Source organism: Pelophylax lessonae, assembly GCF_965119305.1.
Source record: "Pelophylax lessonae genome assembly, chromosome: 1".
Lineage (NCBI taxonomy): Eukaryota > Metazoa > Chordata > Amphibia > Anura > Ranidae > Pelophylax > Pelophylax lessonae.
The window spans coordinates 129,091,132-129,105,986 of record NC_138768.1 but is presented as its reverse complement, the minus strand read 5'-3'; the positions used below and the strand labels follow the sequence as shown (position 1 = coordinate 129,105,986).

The 14,855-nt window shown below is 46.2% G+C and overlaps 1 protein-coding gene across 1 annotated transcript in view; it reads left to right on the top strand.

Moving 5' to 3' along the window:
* The window catches only part of LOC309543600 (proteinase-activated receptor 1-like), a gene marked incomplete at both ends in the record, with an annotated part of 70,410 nt that overhangs the window by 41,112 nt on the left and 14,443 nt on the right, over positions 1 to 14,855 (top strand). Inside the window, one exon of the mRNA XM_082242972.1 lies at positions 12,607 to 12,647. Coding sequence (XP_082099098.1) covers positions 12,607 to 12,647 — 41 coding nt within the window. The remainder of the gene's footprint in view (positions 1 to 12,606; positions 12,648 to 14,855) is intronic.

Below are 14,855 nucleotides of genomic sequence, written 5' to 3'. Positions count from 1 at the left end.
GAGTGATTCTAACTGTGGGGGGGGGGGGGTTGAACTTGTGAAGTGATCATAGAGACATGCGATCCTATATAGCAGGATCACATAGCCTCTGTGATCACTTCAGGAAGAATGACAGACGGCTGTGTTTACATCAGCCGTCTGCCCTTCTCTGTCAGCGGGGGGAGACCGCCAGTGTCAGATGGCAATCGGAGCCATCTGACACCCGCACTGGCTTCCCTGCTGATGATTGGGGGTGGAAGCGCGCCTCCGGCGGCGCGCACTCGCCCCCTAGTGGCCTCCCAAGCAAATGAAGTTTATTAACGTGATTTTGCCTGGGAGAGCCACACTGCCGACGTAAAAAGGCAGTGCAGCGATGGGAAGTGGTTAAAAGCAACATTGAAGCTGTAAAAGAGAAGTGTGGCCAAAGCTTTTTGCTCATACTTCTCTTGTGGGCACCTGCTATTGCGATCCTGTGACCCAGAGTCGGCTTACAGTGGGCTATAGCTGGCTGTCAGTTGACGTCACACAGCTGCTCCAAGCTCTGGAGGAATCCCAACCATATTGTCGGGTAGGGATGAGCTTTGAGTTCGAGTCGAACATCGGGTGTTCGTTTATTAGGAAATTAGTCCGCCATAATAAAATGCTTGTGATTGGCCAAAGCATGCACCTTGACCTGAATGCTTTGGCCAATCACAGCACAATGTCTATAATTAGCCAAAGGCAGGGTGCCTTTAGCCAATCATGGCTCAGGGGCTAAGTCCACGCCCCACACTATATGAAGGCTGCTTAAATGTGTAGTGTGTTAGGAGTGGAGATTAGGCAGGGTAGTTAGTAGAGTGTGTGGGTTTATATATTAATAGATCAGCCAGTGTAGTAGATATATATATTTATCAGCTATTACAGGAGATAGCGCAGTGTATATTGTGACGGTGGCGGGTATCAGATCCCTGCCCTTCTTGCTAACTCGTGAGTCGTGACCAAGGACCAGCCAATCTCACACCCTGCCATTACTTACGTAACAATGCCACTCTCAGCTGCACCCTGCACAAAGATTTTCCAGCTTGCGGGGCCACAATCTAGATGCCAGCAGGCTGAGAGCGATTGTCACCGGGCTAATTAAGCAATTAACCCTTTCACTGCCACCACCTCTATGTTATGAGCCCAGAGGATGCTCATAATTTTAGAAATACCAATTATGATTTTAGAATAATCGTCTGTAACATGCACTGTCACCACAGACAGGAATGTTCAGAGGATTTATTCTATACAGTAGCATTCTTCAAGAGACAGGTTCTTTGTTAGTTTGCATTAAGAGCTTAGGGACAAGATTAACACTTTTCAAAATAAGGTTTAATAATAAAAAGGTAAAATTGGTGCAAATAAAAATATTTACAGAAAAAGGTTTTTCAAAGAAATAGAGACATAATTCAGCAATTAGAAAATTAAGGTAGTAAGGTAGTAATTGAGAAGTAAGAATACTTGCATTTAATGTCCTGAGTGTTATCAAAGTTCAAAGTTCAATAGCTGAGCCAGTTGTGATCGGTTCTCAAACTTGATAGATGTTCCTTCTTGACATTACCATGAGAACTTCTGATAACAAAGTTTTAGCAAGCTTTTCTCTAGGATCAAAGGGGCGTTGACGGATACCCCTGACCAATTAAAACAGAGGGGCAATGGGCTGTCCTGGGTTTATGACAAATATCAAGACCTCCTTTGTGGACAGAGTCATGCCACTCTCAATATCTTGAAAAATGTAATGGTTACATTCTTTAAACTGCTAGCTTATCATTCAGCATGTAATTTCGCATCAAAAGATACTAAACATGAATAACATTATCACACAGGGAATATCTTATTGCTATCTTCTATTCTATATGTGATAGGGTGGTCCTACATGGTCTTAATTCGATCAGTATGACATTTCTCATCCAAATATCTACTTATTGTTAAGGTGTAGGGATGATCGAACGGTTCGGGTCGACCATCGGTTCGACCCGAACATTGGATGTTCGATATTCGGCCGAATACCGAACTTTTTGCGGCAAAAGTTCGGTATTCGGCCACCAGAACCGCCCAAAATGCACTGGGACAGGAACTGGGCTTTAAAAGCCCGTGATTGGCCCAGAAACGTCTGCAAAAGCCAATGAGGGGGCAGGAGTCTCCTAGGAACGTGATTGGAGTGACTACGGGGACCAGAGGCCAATCAGGAGTGAATACGCCCCACACTATATAAGATGGCCCCTCCTAACCCCTAGCACAGTTATCCAGAGCCTGTTGAAGAGAGTTGAAGCAGTTCTGTCTGACTCCTGCTTGCTACACTACATTTCCTACATATCGAGTGGTTCTAAAGCTCCATATAGCAGAATTGTATTTAGCTTACAGCCAGTGTAGTTAGATACAGCGATTGTGCTGGTTCTTAGAGTTAAAAAAAAAAAAAAAAAAAAAAAACTTAAGGGACAGTGTCAGTCTTCTGCTGTATGGAGCTTTCTATTTAGTGGAAAGGGATATCTAGTGTAGTTAGGGAACTTTGTACTACATTAGTTAGATTTGAAAATTTAGTTTCTGTAGGGAAAGTGTGAGGGTTCTGTTTAGTGAGCACGTGGCACAGTGCTGCTGTATCACAGCAGGTATACGTGCTTGCTAGGCAGCAAAATACAGTGACAACTTAACGCCTGTTGTTCAAAGCGTTAGGTGCACTGTACAAAAGCCTTTGCAACTGTGCGTGACACGGAACTGCTGTGCTGTATCCAGCGACAACTGTGGGTCGCATAGCAGTGTGCGTTTTTCACCGCACACAGTTGCCAACGCATCAGTGACAACCTAACGCCTGTTGTTCAAAGCGTTAGGTCCACTGTGCAAAAGGCTTTGCTACTGTGCGTGAACCGCAACTGCTGTGCTGTATCCAGCGACAACTGTGGGTCGCATAGCAGTGTGCGTTTTTCACCGCACACAGTTGCCAACGCATCAGTGACAACCTAACGCCTGTTGTTCAAAGCGTTAGGTCCACTGTGCAAAAGGCTTTGCTACTGTGCGTGAACCGCAACTGCTGTGCTGTATCCAGCGACAACTGTGGGTCGCATAGCAGTGTGCGTTTTTCACCGCACACAGTTGCCAACGCATCAGTGAGAAATATGCCTGGTAGACCAAGAAAAGGCATACGTGGCCCTGCTGCGGAAAGGGGCACAGCTTCTAGGGTGTCTAGAGGCAGGGGTGGACGTGGTGGTCAGTCCTCAGCCAGGCCACCATTTGGATTGTTCTCCGGCAGTGGCCAAGCTATACGTCCACAGTATGTACAGGAGGTGGTGGACTATATGAACAAACCCTCATCATCGGCATCATCTGCAACTACAGTGACCCAGGCAGAGAAAAGTGGTCAGTCTTCTGCATTTGTCAGAACAAATACAGATGAGTCCATGTCCACCTCATGTCCTCCCTTAGACCCAATTTCAGACATGGCAGAGGAGTCAGCTGAGCTGTTTGACCACAGTGTCGGCCATCTACTCCAGCCTGATGCTCAGTCCTTTATGGAGTCTGATGTTGGGTCTGAGTTTGAGGAGGAGGCAGAGCAAACAAGAGGGGAGAGCAGACAGCCCGCTCCATCTAAGGCCGCACCTGTTGTCTCCCAGGCCAGGCCTGATGCTCAGTCTTTGATAGAATCAGATGTTGGGTCTGAGGTTGAGGAGGAGGCAGAGCAAACAAGAGGGGAGAGCAGACGGCCCGCTCCATCTAAGGCCGCACCTGTTGTCTCCCAGGCCAGGCCTGATGCTCAGTCTTTGATGGAGTCAGATGTTGGGTCTGAGGTTGAGGAGGAGGCAGAGCAAGCAAGAGGGGAGAGCAGACGGCCTACTCCATCTAAGGCCGCACCTGTTGTCTCCCGGGCCACTATACACACCTCATCTTGCTGGGCCTTTTTTGAGACATCCCATGCAGATAAAACAGTTGCGATCTGCAAGATTTGTAAGAAGGGTATAAAACGTGGCAAAAATGTCAACCACCTGGGTACAAGCTGCCTAAACAGGCATTTGACAACCCACCACTCGGCCCGTTGGCAGGAGCATTTAAAGAACCCACAAAAGGGCCAAAGATCGGTCAGTCCGCCTCCTAGTTCTCCTCGCGCTCCTCCTCATGCTCCATCTGCTCCACCTGCTCCACCTGCACATCAGTCTGTTCCTGGCCCTGCTATAGTCACTCGTCACCTGTTGGCAGCCTCCACTGGCAGGGATGATGATATAGCAGGCAGTGTCGCATCTACCTCCAGCACACCACCAGCTGTAACATCTAGACGCCAAATTTCGATTCCACACATGCTGGAACGAAAAAAAATGTATACTCCCCGCCACCCACATGCCCAGCGTCTAAACAGTAGTTTGGCTAAACTACTGGCTCTGCAACTATTACCATTTAACCTGGTAGAGTCTGCTCCCTTCCGTGACTTCGCAAAATGTGCAGTTCCACAGTGGCAGGTGCCAAGTCGGCATTACTTTTCCCGTAAGGCCCTGCCATCCCTATACCAACATGTGGAAGGCAATGTAGTGTCGTCCCTGGCCAAGTCAGTCAGCCGTAAGATACACTTGACGGCTGACACTTGGTCAAGCAAACATGGGCAGGGACGGTACATTTCTGTCACTGCTCACTGGGTGACACTGCTTGCCAGTGGAAGGGATTGTAGCCAGGGCTCGGTGCTGCAGCCAGTGTTGCCCCCACGTCTGCAAACAGCTGGTGGTGTCGCTGATCTGGGTAGATCGATCACTTCTACCCCCTCCTGCTCCTCCTCCTCTACCTCCTCCATGCCCTCCTCTGCAGAATGGTCCTTTGAATATGATGAGGTACCACGTAAACGTTCAAAGGGCTATTCTATGTCTCAGGCCAAAAGGTGTCACGCAGTGCTGCAGCTTGTGTGTCTAGGGGACAGGCAGCACACTGCCCCTCAGATTCTTGGGGCTCTGCAGGCACAGGCCCAGAGGTGGTTGACACCACGCCAGCTGCAGCCAGGGATGGTGGTTACTGATAATGGGTCAAACCTCCTGGCCGCCCTTCGTCAGGGAAAGTTAACCCATGTGCCATGCCTGGCGCATGTCCTGAATCTCGTGGTACAGAGGTTTTTGAACTCGTACCCGGGAATGCAGGATGTGCTAAGGATGGCAAGAAGGGTGTGCAGTCACTTCAGGCGGTCGTACAGTGCCACTGCACGTTTGGCCGAAGTGCAGAGCGAGTTTCACCTGCCGGTACACCGCCTCATCTGTGACATGCCCACCCGCTGGAACTCCACCTTGGCTATGCTGCAGCGCCTGTACACGCAGCAGAGGGCCCTCAATGAATACCTATGCGAGTACGGCACCAGCACTGGCTCTGCGCGCCTGGGCTTCTTTTCACCACGGCAGTGGCTTTTGATTAAGGATGCATGCGCTGTCCTCTCGCCATTTGAGGAGGCCACAAGGATGGTCAGCCGGGACAGCGCATGCATCAGTGACACCCTACCGGTACTGTTTTTGTTGGAGCACACTCTGCGTGGCATTATGGACAGGGCACTGGAGGCAGAGCAAAGGGGTGCCAGCCACCCACCCACCCACCCACCACAGGGTGCACGCCAGCCACCCACCAAAGGGTGCCAGCCAGCCACCCACCACAGGGTGCCAGCCAGCTACCAGAGGGTGCCAGCCAGCCACCCACCCACCAAAGGGTGCCAGCCACCCACCAAAGGATGCCAGCCAGCCACCCACCCACCACAGGGTGCCAGCCAGCTAACAAAGGGTGCCAGCCAGCCACCAAAGGGTGCCAGCCAGCCACCCACCCACCACAGGGTATCAGCCAGCCACCCACCAAAGGGTGCCAGCCATCCACTGCAAACCAAAAATACGTCTAATCTTTGGGCCCATCTAAGAGTTCATCATGTTGAATTGTATAATGCAGCACAGAAAAAACAAAATGAATCACAAGGTGAAACATCACTATCCCAGGCAACAATAACAGATATGTTTCAGAAAAAAAAAACAGGTGGCTAAAATCAGATGGAAGATCCCAACTGCTGGACAAGAGTAATCACAGAGATGATGGTCACTGATAACCAGCCATATACAATAGTGTCTGACTCTGGATTTAAGCGGTTGCTGTCCATGCTTGAGCCAAGGTACACACTGAAGAGTGACAAATTTTATCGAAATGAAATGCTGGAAAAGATTCACCAAAAGGTCGGTGAGAAAGTAAAGGCTATGCTGCAACCAGAGAATGCTGGCAACTCACTCTCATTCACGACTGACTGCTGGTCAAGACAAACAGAATCACTAACGAGTCTTACATGCCACTTCATTGACAGCGGATGGACAAGAAGGCATTTGGTGTTGAATACAAAAGTGATGCAAGGATCCCACACTGGGGAGTACATTAGAGAAATGTTTCTAGGCATGCTAGAAGAATGGGGAATCACCAAAGACCGAGTGATGCTTGTGCTGCGAGACAGTGGAGCGAACATGGTTAAAGGTATGAGACTTGCTAAAGTGTCAGACCTCAGTTGCATGGCACACACCCTCCAACTTGTGGTAAATGATGGTCTGTCAAACCAGAAAGCTTTGCTTGACATTATTAGCACGCTGAAGAAGTGCGCAGGCCATTTCCACCATTCTATCCTTGACAAGCAGCGACTGAGGTGCATTCAGGAAGACCTTGGCATACCCAAAAACAACTTGATACAGGTTGTTCCAACATGTTGGAACTCAACGCTACACATGTTGCAAAGGATGCTGGAGCAGAACTGAGCTCTCACCATATATTTTGGTGAATATGGACTTGGAGGACATTCTTGTCCTACTGCTGATCAGTGGGATATAGTAGCCAACATCATTGAGACCCTCTTACCCATTGAGGAAGTGACACTAGAGGAGAGTCATTACGACTCATCTGTGTCCTCTTTCATCTCATGTGTGATAGTGCTGAAGGTGCTTCTTCAACAGAATGAAGGACCCAACACACGTGGCATTAAAGCATGTAGGCAGGCCATGAGGGACAGCCTCGCCAAACGTTTTGAGAAGCACGAGGAGAATAAAAATGTTGTGCTTGCATGTCTTTTGGATCCTCGATTCAAGAACCATCCTTTCTCTTCTAATGATGTATTGGCCAAGGCAAAACAATGGCTGACAGGTGCAGGAGGTTCCTGACGAAAAGAAAAGTCAAGAAGAGAAGGTTTCTGATGTGGAAGAGCAGGATGCAGGAGAAATATGTCCAAAAAGACAGAAGAGAAAATTCATCTTGGTCAAATAGATGCCATGTTCAGCATTTTATTGGGGCCTCATGCGGAGGATTCTTCAGAATCGGCAATAATGAGCCTGGAGGATGAACTTCATCTCTATTTGAAGGAACCAGTAATTGACAGAAGAAGTAATCCTCTTCAGTGGTGGAAAGAAAATTTGGCACGCTGCAAAAAACTTGCTTCTCATGCTAGAAGATACATTTCTGCTCCTCCTTCCTCAGTACCAAGTGAGTGTGTTTTTAGTGAAGTGGCAGCAATTTATGAAAAGAAAAGAAGCCATTTAACTTGTGAACATGCTGAAATGTTATGCTTTATGCACTATAATATGGTTCTACTTAACTTGGAGTATTGAAGTGTAGTAGTTGTGTTTGTCCAGTCCACTCCAATCCACTGTCTAGCTTTTGTCTAGCTATTTTTCTAGCAGTTTTGCACTGACTGCAGCTAGAAAAAAGCTAGACAGTGGATTGGAGTCAGTGGACTACTGCTTCAGTAGTACGCCACTCACTTCTGCAATAATTTTAAATCACTACTGCAGTCACTGCAGTAGTGATTTAAAATGATTGCAGTGAGTGAGTGCCCTACTGCAGCGGTAGTCCACTGACTCCAATCCACTGTCTAGCTTTTTTCTAGCTGCAGTCAGTGCAAAACTGCTAGACAAATAGCTAGACAAAAGCTAGACAGTGGATTGGAGTGGACTCAGTGGACTGGACAAACACAACTACTACACTTCAATACTCCAAGTTAAGTCCAATCCACTGGGTAGCTGTTGCCTAGATTTTTTTTCTAGCAGTTTCACACTGACTGCAGTAGTTGCTGAGAGTGCCCTACTGCCGCAGTAGTCCACTGACTAAAGTCCAATCCACTGTGTAGCTGTTGCCTAGCTTTTTTTTTGAGCAGTTTTGCACTGACTGCAGTAGTTGCAGTGAGTGCCCTACTGCAGCGGTAGGCCACTGACTCCAGTCCAATCCACTGTGTAACTGTTGCCTAGCTTTTTTACTAGCAGTATTGGACTGACTGCAGTAGTTGCTGTGAGTGCCCTACTGCAGCGGTAGTCCACTCAACTGACTCTAGTCCAATCCACTGTGTAGCTGTTGCCTAGCTTTTTTTCTAGCAGTTTTGCACTGACTGCACTGCAGTAGTGATTTAAAATGATTGCAGTGAGTGAGTGCACTATTGCAGCAGTTTATTATGCATTAATGCACAATCAGATGATGTGAAATGCAAATATCCCTGCAATTGAAGTTTTCCTATAAGTTCTCATGCAGTTAAGGTGTAAAGAATGAGCCCTTAATGTCAAAAAAGTTAATAAATAAAGTTTTACATGTTTAGTAACAGATTTGTGTTGAAATTTGTGTTTATTTTGCAAAATTTTAAATGTGCAAAAATATCGGCCAATATCGGCAGATATCGATATGCGATCGCCAAAATATTGGTATTGGTATTGGCAACGAAAAACCGATATCGGTCGATCAGTAATATATATATCAGTTAGTTCAATATAAATATTTATCAGTTTTTGCAGGATATATATATATATCGGATGGCTCAGTATATATATTTATCAGTTATTGTAGGCTATATATCCACCAGAACAGTATACAGTATATATATCAGCCATTGCAGTGTAGTGTAGGGCTGATTCTTATGTTACACAGTGTACTGCAGTCAGTTTAGTGCTGGGCTGTGATTGTAGTGGGGCTACTGAAGTGTATTGTATACAACATGTCTGTGTCACCCCACTGATCCCCCCCCCCTTTTTTTTAAATTGATATATAGACCTTTTTTTTTTTTTTAGCCGCATCAGATTCTGTTGCTGCAATTATATTACTCCCCCCTGTTTGTCGCAGGTGATAGTGCATCCTTCTGCGTTAGCAGCAATTTTTTTTTCATTTTTTTTTTGCGCAGCAGCACTAAAAATATTAAGGGCATAATTGCATAATTGCTGCTCCCCTTGTGCATCTCAGACACTCTTCCTTCTGCTCCAGACGTGGGTGTTTTTTGGTTAGTGGTGAACCAGCACCAATAATATTAGGGCCATAATTGCTGTACCCCCTTGTGCATCTCAGGTGCTCTTCCCTCTGCTCCAGACGTGGGTGTTGTTTGGTTAGTGGTGAACCAGCACCAAATTATATTAGGGATATACTTGCTGTGCCCCGTTGTGCATCTCAGGCACTCTTCTTTCTTCTCCAGACGTGGCTGTTTTTTTTTGTTAGTGGTGAACCAGAACCAATAATATTAGGGCCATAATTACTGTACCCCCTTGTACATCTCAGGCGCTCTTCTTTCTGCTCCAGACGTGGGTGTTTTTTGGTTAGTGGTGAACCAGCACCAAATAATATTAGGGCTATGCTTGCTGTACCCCCTTGTGCATCTCAGGTGCTCTTCCTTCTGCTCCAGACGTGGGTGTTTGTTGGTTAGTGTTGAATCTGCACCAAATAATATTAGGGCCATACTTGCTGTACCCCCTTGTGCATTTCAGGCGCTCTTCCTTCTGCTCCAGATGTGGGTGTTTTTTGGTTATTGGTGAACCAGCAGCAATAATATTAGGGCCATAATTACTGTACCCCCTTTGTGCATCTCAGGTGCTCTTTCTTCTTCTTCAGATGTGGGTGTTTTTTGGTTAGTGGTGAACCAGCACCAATAATATTAGGGCCATAATTGCTGTACCCCCTTGTGCATCTCAGCCGCTCTTCCTTCTGCTCCAGATGTGGGTGTTTTTATGTTAGTGGTGAACTGCCACACATTCTATAATAATCAGTTATAAAAAAACACCCCAAAATCCCCATCATGTCTGAAAGGCCTACGAGGAGAGGCAGACGCTCACAGGTCACTAAAAAAGGGTAAGCAGCCTCTGTGTCCACAGTGATAAGTGGTGGCCACGGACATGGTGCAGGCGGGGCATCCTCTGCAGGCGGGGCATGCTTGCCCATTCTTTTCTGGTGCTGGCTTTGTTATTGAGCCACAACATGCAGAAGAGTTGGTGGAGAGGATAACTAAGCCATCCTTATCCTCCTCGTCCTCTGTCACACAGGCTCATACTATTTTGCCTTCCACCGTAGCTGCCAAAGTGGCCCATTCCACAGGCTCCTTGTCTACAGCTACTCCTTCCGTAACCTCACCATCATGCATTGAGGAGTCACCTGAATTATTTGATCAAAGTGTGAGTTGCATGATGCTGGAGGATGTGCAGCAGCTCGAAGGCTCCGATGTTGGTTCCCAGATTGAGGAAGGAAATAATGTGAGCTTTGAGAGAGGGGGTGACAATGACAGACAAGAAACTAGCAGTCATGTTGCCACAGCTGCAGCATACTGCCAAGTTTGCTCTAGTGACCAGGAGGGAGGGGATGATGAGGTCACTGACTGTACTTGGGTGCCTGAGAGAATAGAGGAGGAAAGTGAAGAGGAAAAGGAGGAGATGGCACAACTCAGCAGGACGTGCTCCAGGGGCCAGCTTAAGGGAAGCCACCCTATTGCATCATGCCACATAGCTCCACAGGTGCAGGGCGCTGCTAACTCTCTGCTCACTTCCAAAAGTTCATTGGTGTGGGCTTTTTTCAATACGTGCAGTAGACCGCAGCGTTGCTGTTTGCAATCTCTATCTGAAGCGGCATCAAGCGTGGCCAGAACACCAGCCGCTTGGGCACCACATGTTTGACAAGACATATTACGACTTGCCATGCAGTCTGTTGGCAACAGCACCTGAAAGACCAACATCAGAAAAAAAAGCATACTTCACCTTGCTCCTCGTCTGAGATCTCTACCCCTAGTATACCTCATGTCTGCTTGGAATTGGAATTTTTAACAGCAGGGCCCGTTCCTGTGCCCAGAAAGAGTAACTGCGAGTGGTTGCGGTGTTCAGGCACCACCAACAACCAAGGCCCAACTTTTCTGCACCTGTATGACAAGTACATGCGATTTCAAATTTGTATGGAATTTTTACCAGCAGGGCCCGTTCCTGCGTCCAGAAAGTGTAACTGCGAGGAGTTGCGGTGTTCAGCCACAAACAGCAACCAAGGCCCAATTTTTCTGCACCTGTATGACAAGTACATGCTGTGACAGAACCCACTGTCACTGTGTGTTTTGGAGGGGACTGTGCGCAAACATCCTACCGACAGACTATGGGCCAGAAGATACTGGAGACCTGGGGACATGCTGGCATTGAGTTAATGTAATGTAATGCTACAGCCCTTCTCCCCCCTCCTGTTTCTGTGTCTAATTGTGTGGATTCATGACACATAGACAATGGTCTGGACTGGAGACATCTCTCCGCAGGGGGTGTGTATTGAGAGACTGCCTGTTTACCATAAGCTCATTAGGTTATCTGTAGCCTGTTTCAATGTACAAATGTTCAGTTCCCATTGGTTGTTCCTTGTCCCCTTCCCCCCTTTGGCAAGGCTAAGGGGAGTGTCCCTAACTGTGTGTAAAACTGTATGTCTTGGAATTTAATAAACAGTTTAAGCTCTGCATGGTTAACCCTCAACACCTGTGTGGATTGTCTCGTGATTGAGGGGTTAAGGGCAAGGTATGGCTTCTCCGCAGGCTGTGGGTGCGTTTGGAGGACAGGAGACACAGGTCCGGCGGATGTGCCCACCTGGGGTACTAAGATCCGTTACACATGCGATTTCATACTTGTTCCTGCACCCTGCATGTTTTTTTTTTTTTAATTTTTATAATTTTGGCGTACCAGATTAAAAATCCATACCAGACCCAAAGGGACTGGGGGGGGGGACCCTAAGCCGTTTCCTTCTGTTTTTTTTTTTTATCTTCATTAAGGGGTTTAGAATGCTGGTAGACGGGGCGGGGTTTAGGATCATGTGACCTCGGTGATTGGCTTTCATGAGGGTCACATGATCGGAAAGCTCCAAAATGCAAGCAGCGACGACAAGCTTTCTGTTATCCGCCGTTAACTGTGCTGAGAGCGCGCAGGGCACACGCTCTCAGCACAGTTGTATTTGCCCTAATGAATGCAAATATGCGGCCGCTCGGCACCAAGGCCCATCCGCTGAGAGGCTGCATATTTGCATACTGTCAGCGCATAGGGGGTTAAGTATGAATTTCTCCACAGTGCCTGCAGCTACAGAGGTCAAATGCCCCACCATTGTGTAGGGGCATATTCTCACAAGATATTTTTGATTCTAATTGTTCTCATGACCTTGCTGATAGCTCAGTGTCATCGTCCCCACCTAGGTACCACAGGCATATGATATGTATACTTTTTTCTCTTCCAGGGGATGTTTTTTTAATGTGCTGTTTTTACATCGGGGGGTCCTTTTTAATGCAATATCTGCTTTAGGAAAATGTTAAAACTTTAATGTTCATAGCCTCAATGTTCAATGTTCCTTTATTACCTTACCTTTGTATATTTCTCTGTTTTTTGTTCATAGTGATGCCAAGTCACGAGTCAAGCGAATCGTGGGAATGCCTGGTAAGCATGTGTGAGAATGTTTTTTAAATAACCAGATTAAACTGCTACACCTATTTTACATTTTCAGTAGCAGTATTCCAATGAATACTCTGTAGATTTATGATTTTTAAAGGCAATTTAAGGGTGCTTAAAAATGTCTATCAAAAGCCAATTCCACTAAAATGTTTTCTGTCAGATTTTAAACAGCATGTTAATGCTCCAAAAAAAGATAAAATATACAGTATATAACCCAAAGATACTGAACCCTTCACAAAAAAAACAAGAAACAGAAAATGTGAACATAAAGGTATAAAAGTTATGGCAGAAACAGCAAAACAGGTCTAATATAGCAAATATGTATTTACTAATCCTTAAAAATGTGTGTTCAATGCTAGTTTAGTTTTGCTGTCTTTGCCATGGTAACTTTTAAACTTTTATATTCACATTTTCTGATTCTTGTTTATTTTGAAGGGATTTGTCTCTAATGGTATATATACTGTATATACACTGCTCAGAAAAAAAAATTAAAGGAACACTTTTAAACAGAGTATAGTATAAACTCCTGGGATATTGATTTGGTCAGTTAGGTAGCAGAGGGGGTTGTTAATCAGTTTCAGCTGCTTTGGTGTTAATGAAATTAACAACATGTGCACAAGATGGGCAATGAGACAACCTCCAAAACAGAAATGGTTTTACAGGTGGAGGACATGACAATTTTTTCTTATCTTTTATGACTGTTTTTCGCCAGTTTTGGCTAGGGTCATTGTCACTACTGGTTGCATGAGGTGATACCTGGACCCTATAGAGGCTGCACAGGCAGTCAAACGCCTCCAGGATGGCACATCAATACGTGCCATTGCCAGAAGGTTTGCTGTGTCTCCCAGCACAATTTCAAGTTAATGGAGGAGATTCCAGGAGACAGGCAGTTACTCTAAGAGAGCTGGACAGGGCCATTGAAGGTCCATAACCCATCAGCAGGACCGGTATCTCCTCCTTTGTGCAAGGAGGAACAGGATGAGCACTGCCAGAGTCCTACAAAAAGACCTCCAGCAGGCCACTGGTGTGAATATCTCTGACCAAACAATCAGAAACAGACTTCATGAGGGTGACCTGAAGGCCTGACGTCCTCTATAGGGCCCTGTGCTCACTGCCCAGCACCATTGAGCTTGATTGGCATTTGCAATTGAACACCAGAATTGTGCACTGTGCTTTTCACAGATGAGAGCAGGTTCATCCTGAGCACATGTGACAGATGGTATGGTGGTGGGTGAGTAATGGTCTGGGGAGGCATATCCATGCAGTGACGCCCAGACCTCCACAGGCCAGTCAATGGCACCCTGATTGCCATTAGGTATAAGGATTAAATCCATGGACCCATTGTCAGACCCTACACTGGTGCAGTGGTCCTTGGTTCCTCCTGATGCGTGACAATGCCCGGCCTCATGTTGCGAGAGTATGCAGCCAGTTCCTGAAGGATGAAGGAATCGATACCATTGAATGGCCCCCATGCTCGCCTGACCTAAACCAATAGAGCACCTCTGGGACATTATGTTTCGGCCCATCTGACCCTGCTAGGTTGCACTTTAGTCTGTTCAGGAGCTCAGTGATACCCTGGTCAAGATCTGGGAGGAAAAACCTCAGAATACCATCTGTCGTCACACTAGGAGCATAACCCCACGTTGTCAGGCATGCATTCAAGCACGTGGGGGCCATACAAACTACTGAGTACCATTTTGAGTTTCTGCAATGAAATTTCTGCAAAATGGACTAGCCTGCTGCATAATTTTTTCACTTTGTTTTTCAGGGTGTCTTTGAAATGAGTTCTCTGTTTGATAATTGATAATTTACATTTTTAACAAACAATGTGGCATCCTTTAGTTCCTAACACATTACCCAGTCCATATCAATATAGATATCCAGCATGATATTTTTCACTATTGAGATCTGATGTGTTTTCAAAGTGTTCCTTTAATTTTTTTTGACCAGTGTATATACAGTATCTCATGAAGCTGAGTACACCACTCGCATTTTTTGTAAATATTTTATTATATCTTTCCATGTGACAACACTTAAAGCGGAGTTCAACCCTAAAATTAAACTTACCTCCATCTTCATGCCCGGGGTCACTTGAAAAACAAATGGATAATCGCAATTTTTTTTTTTTCTACTTACCTGGTTTAGAAGAAAATATACTTACCTCACTTCCTCTTCCTCCCCTCGGCGGCCACA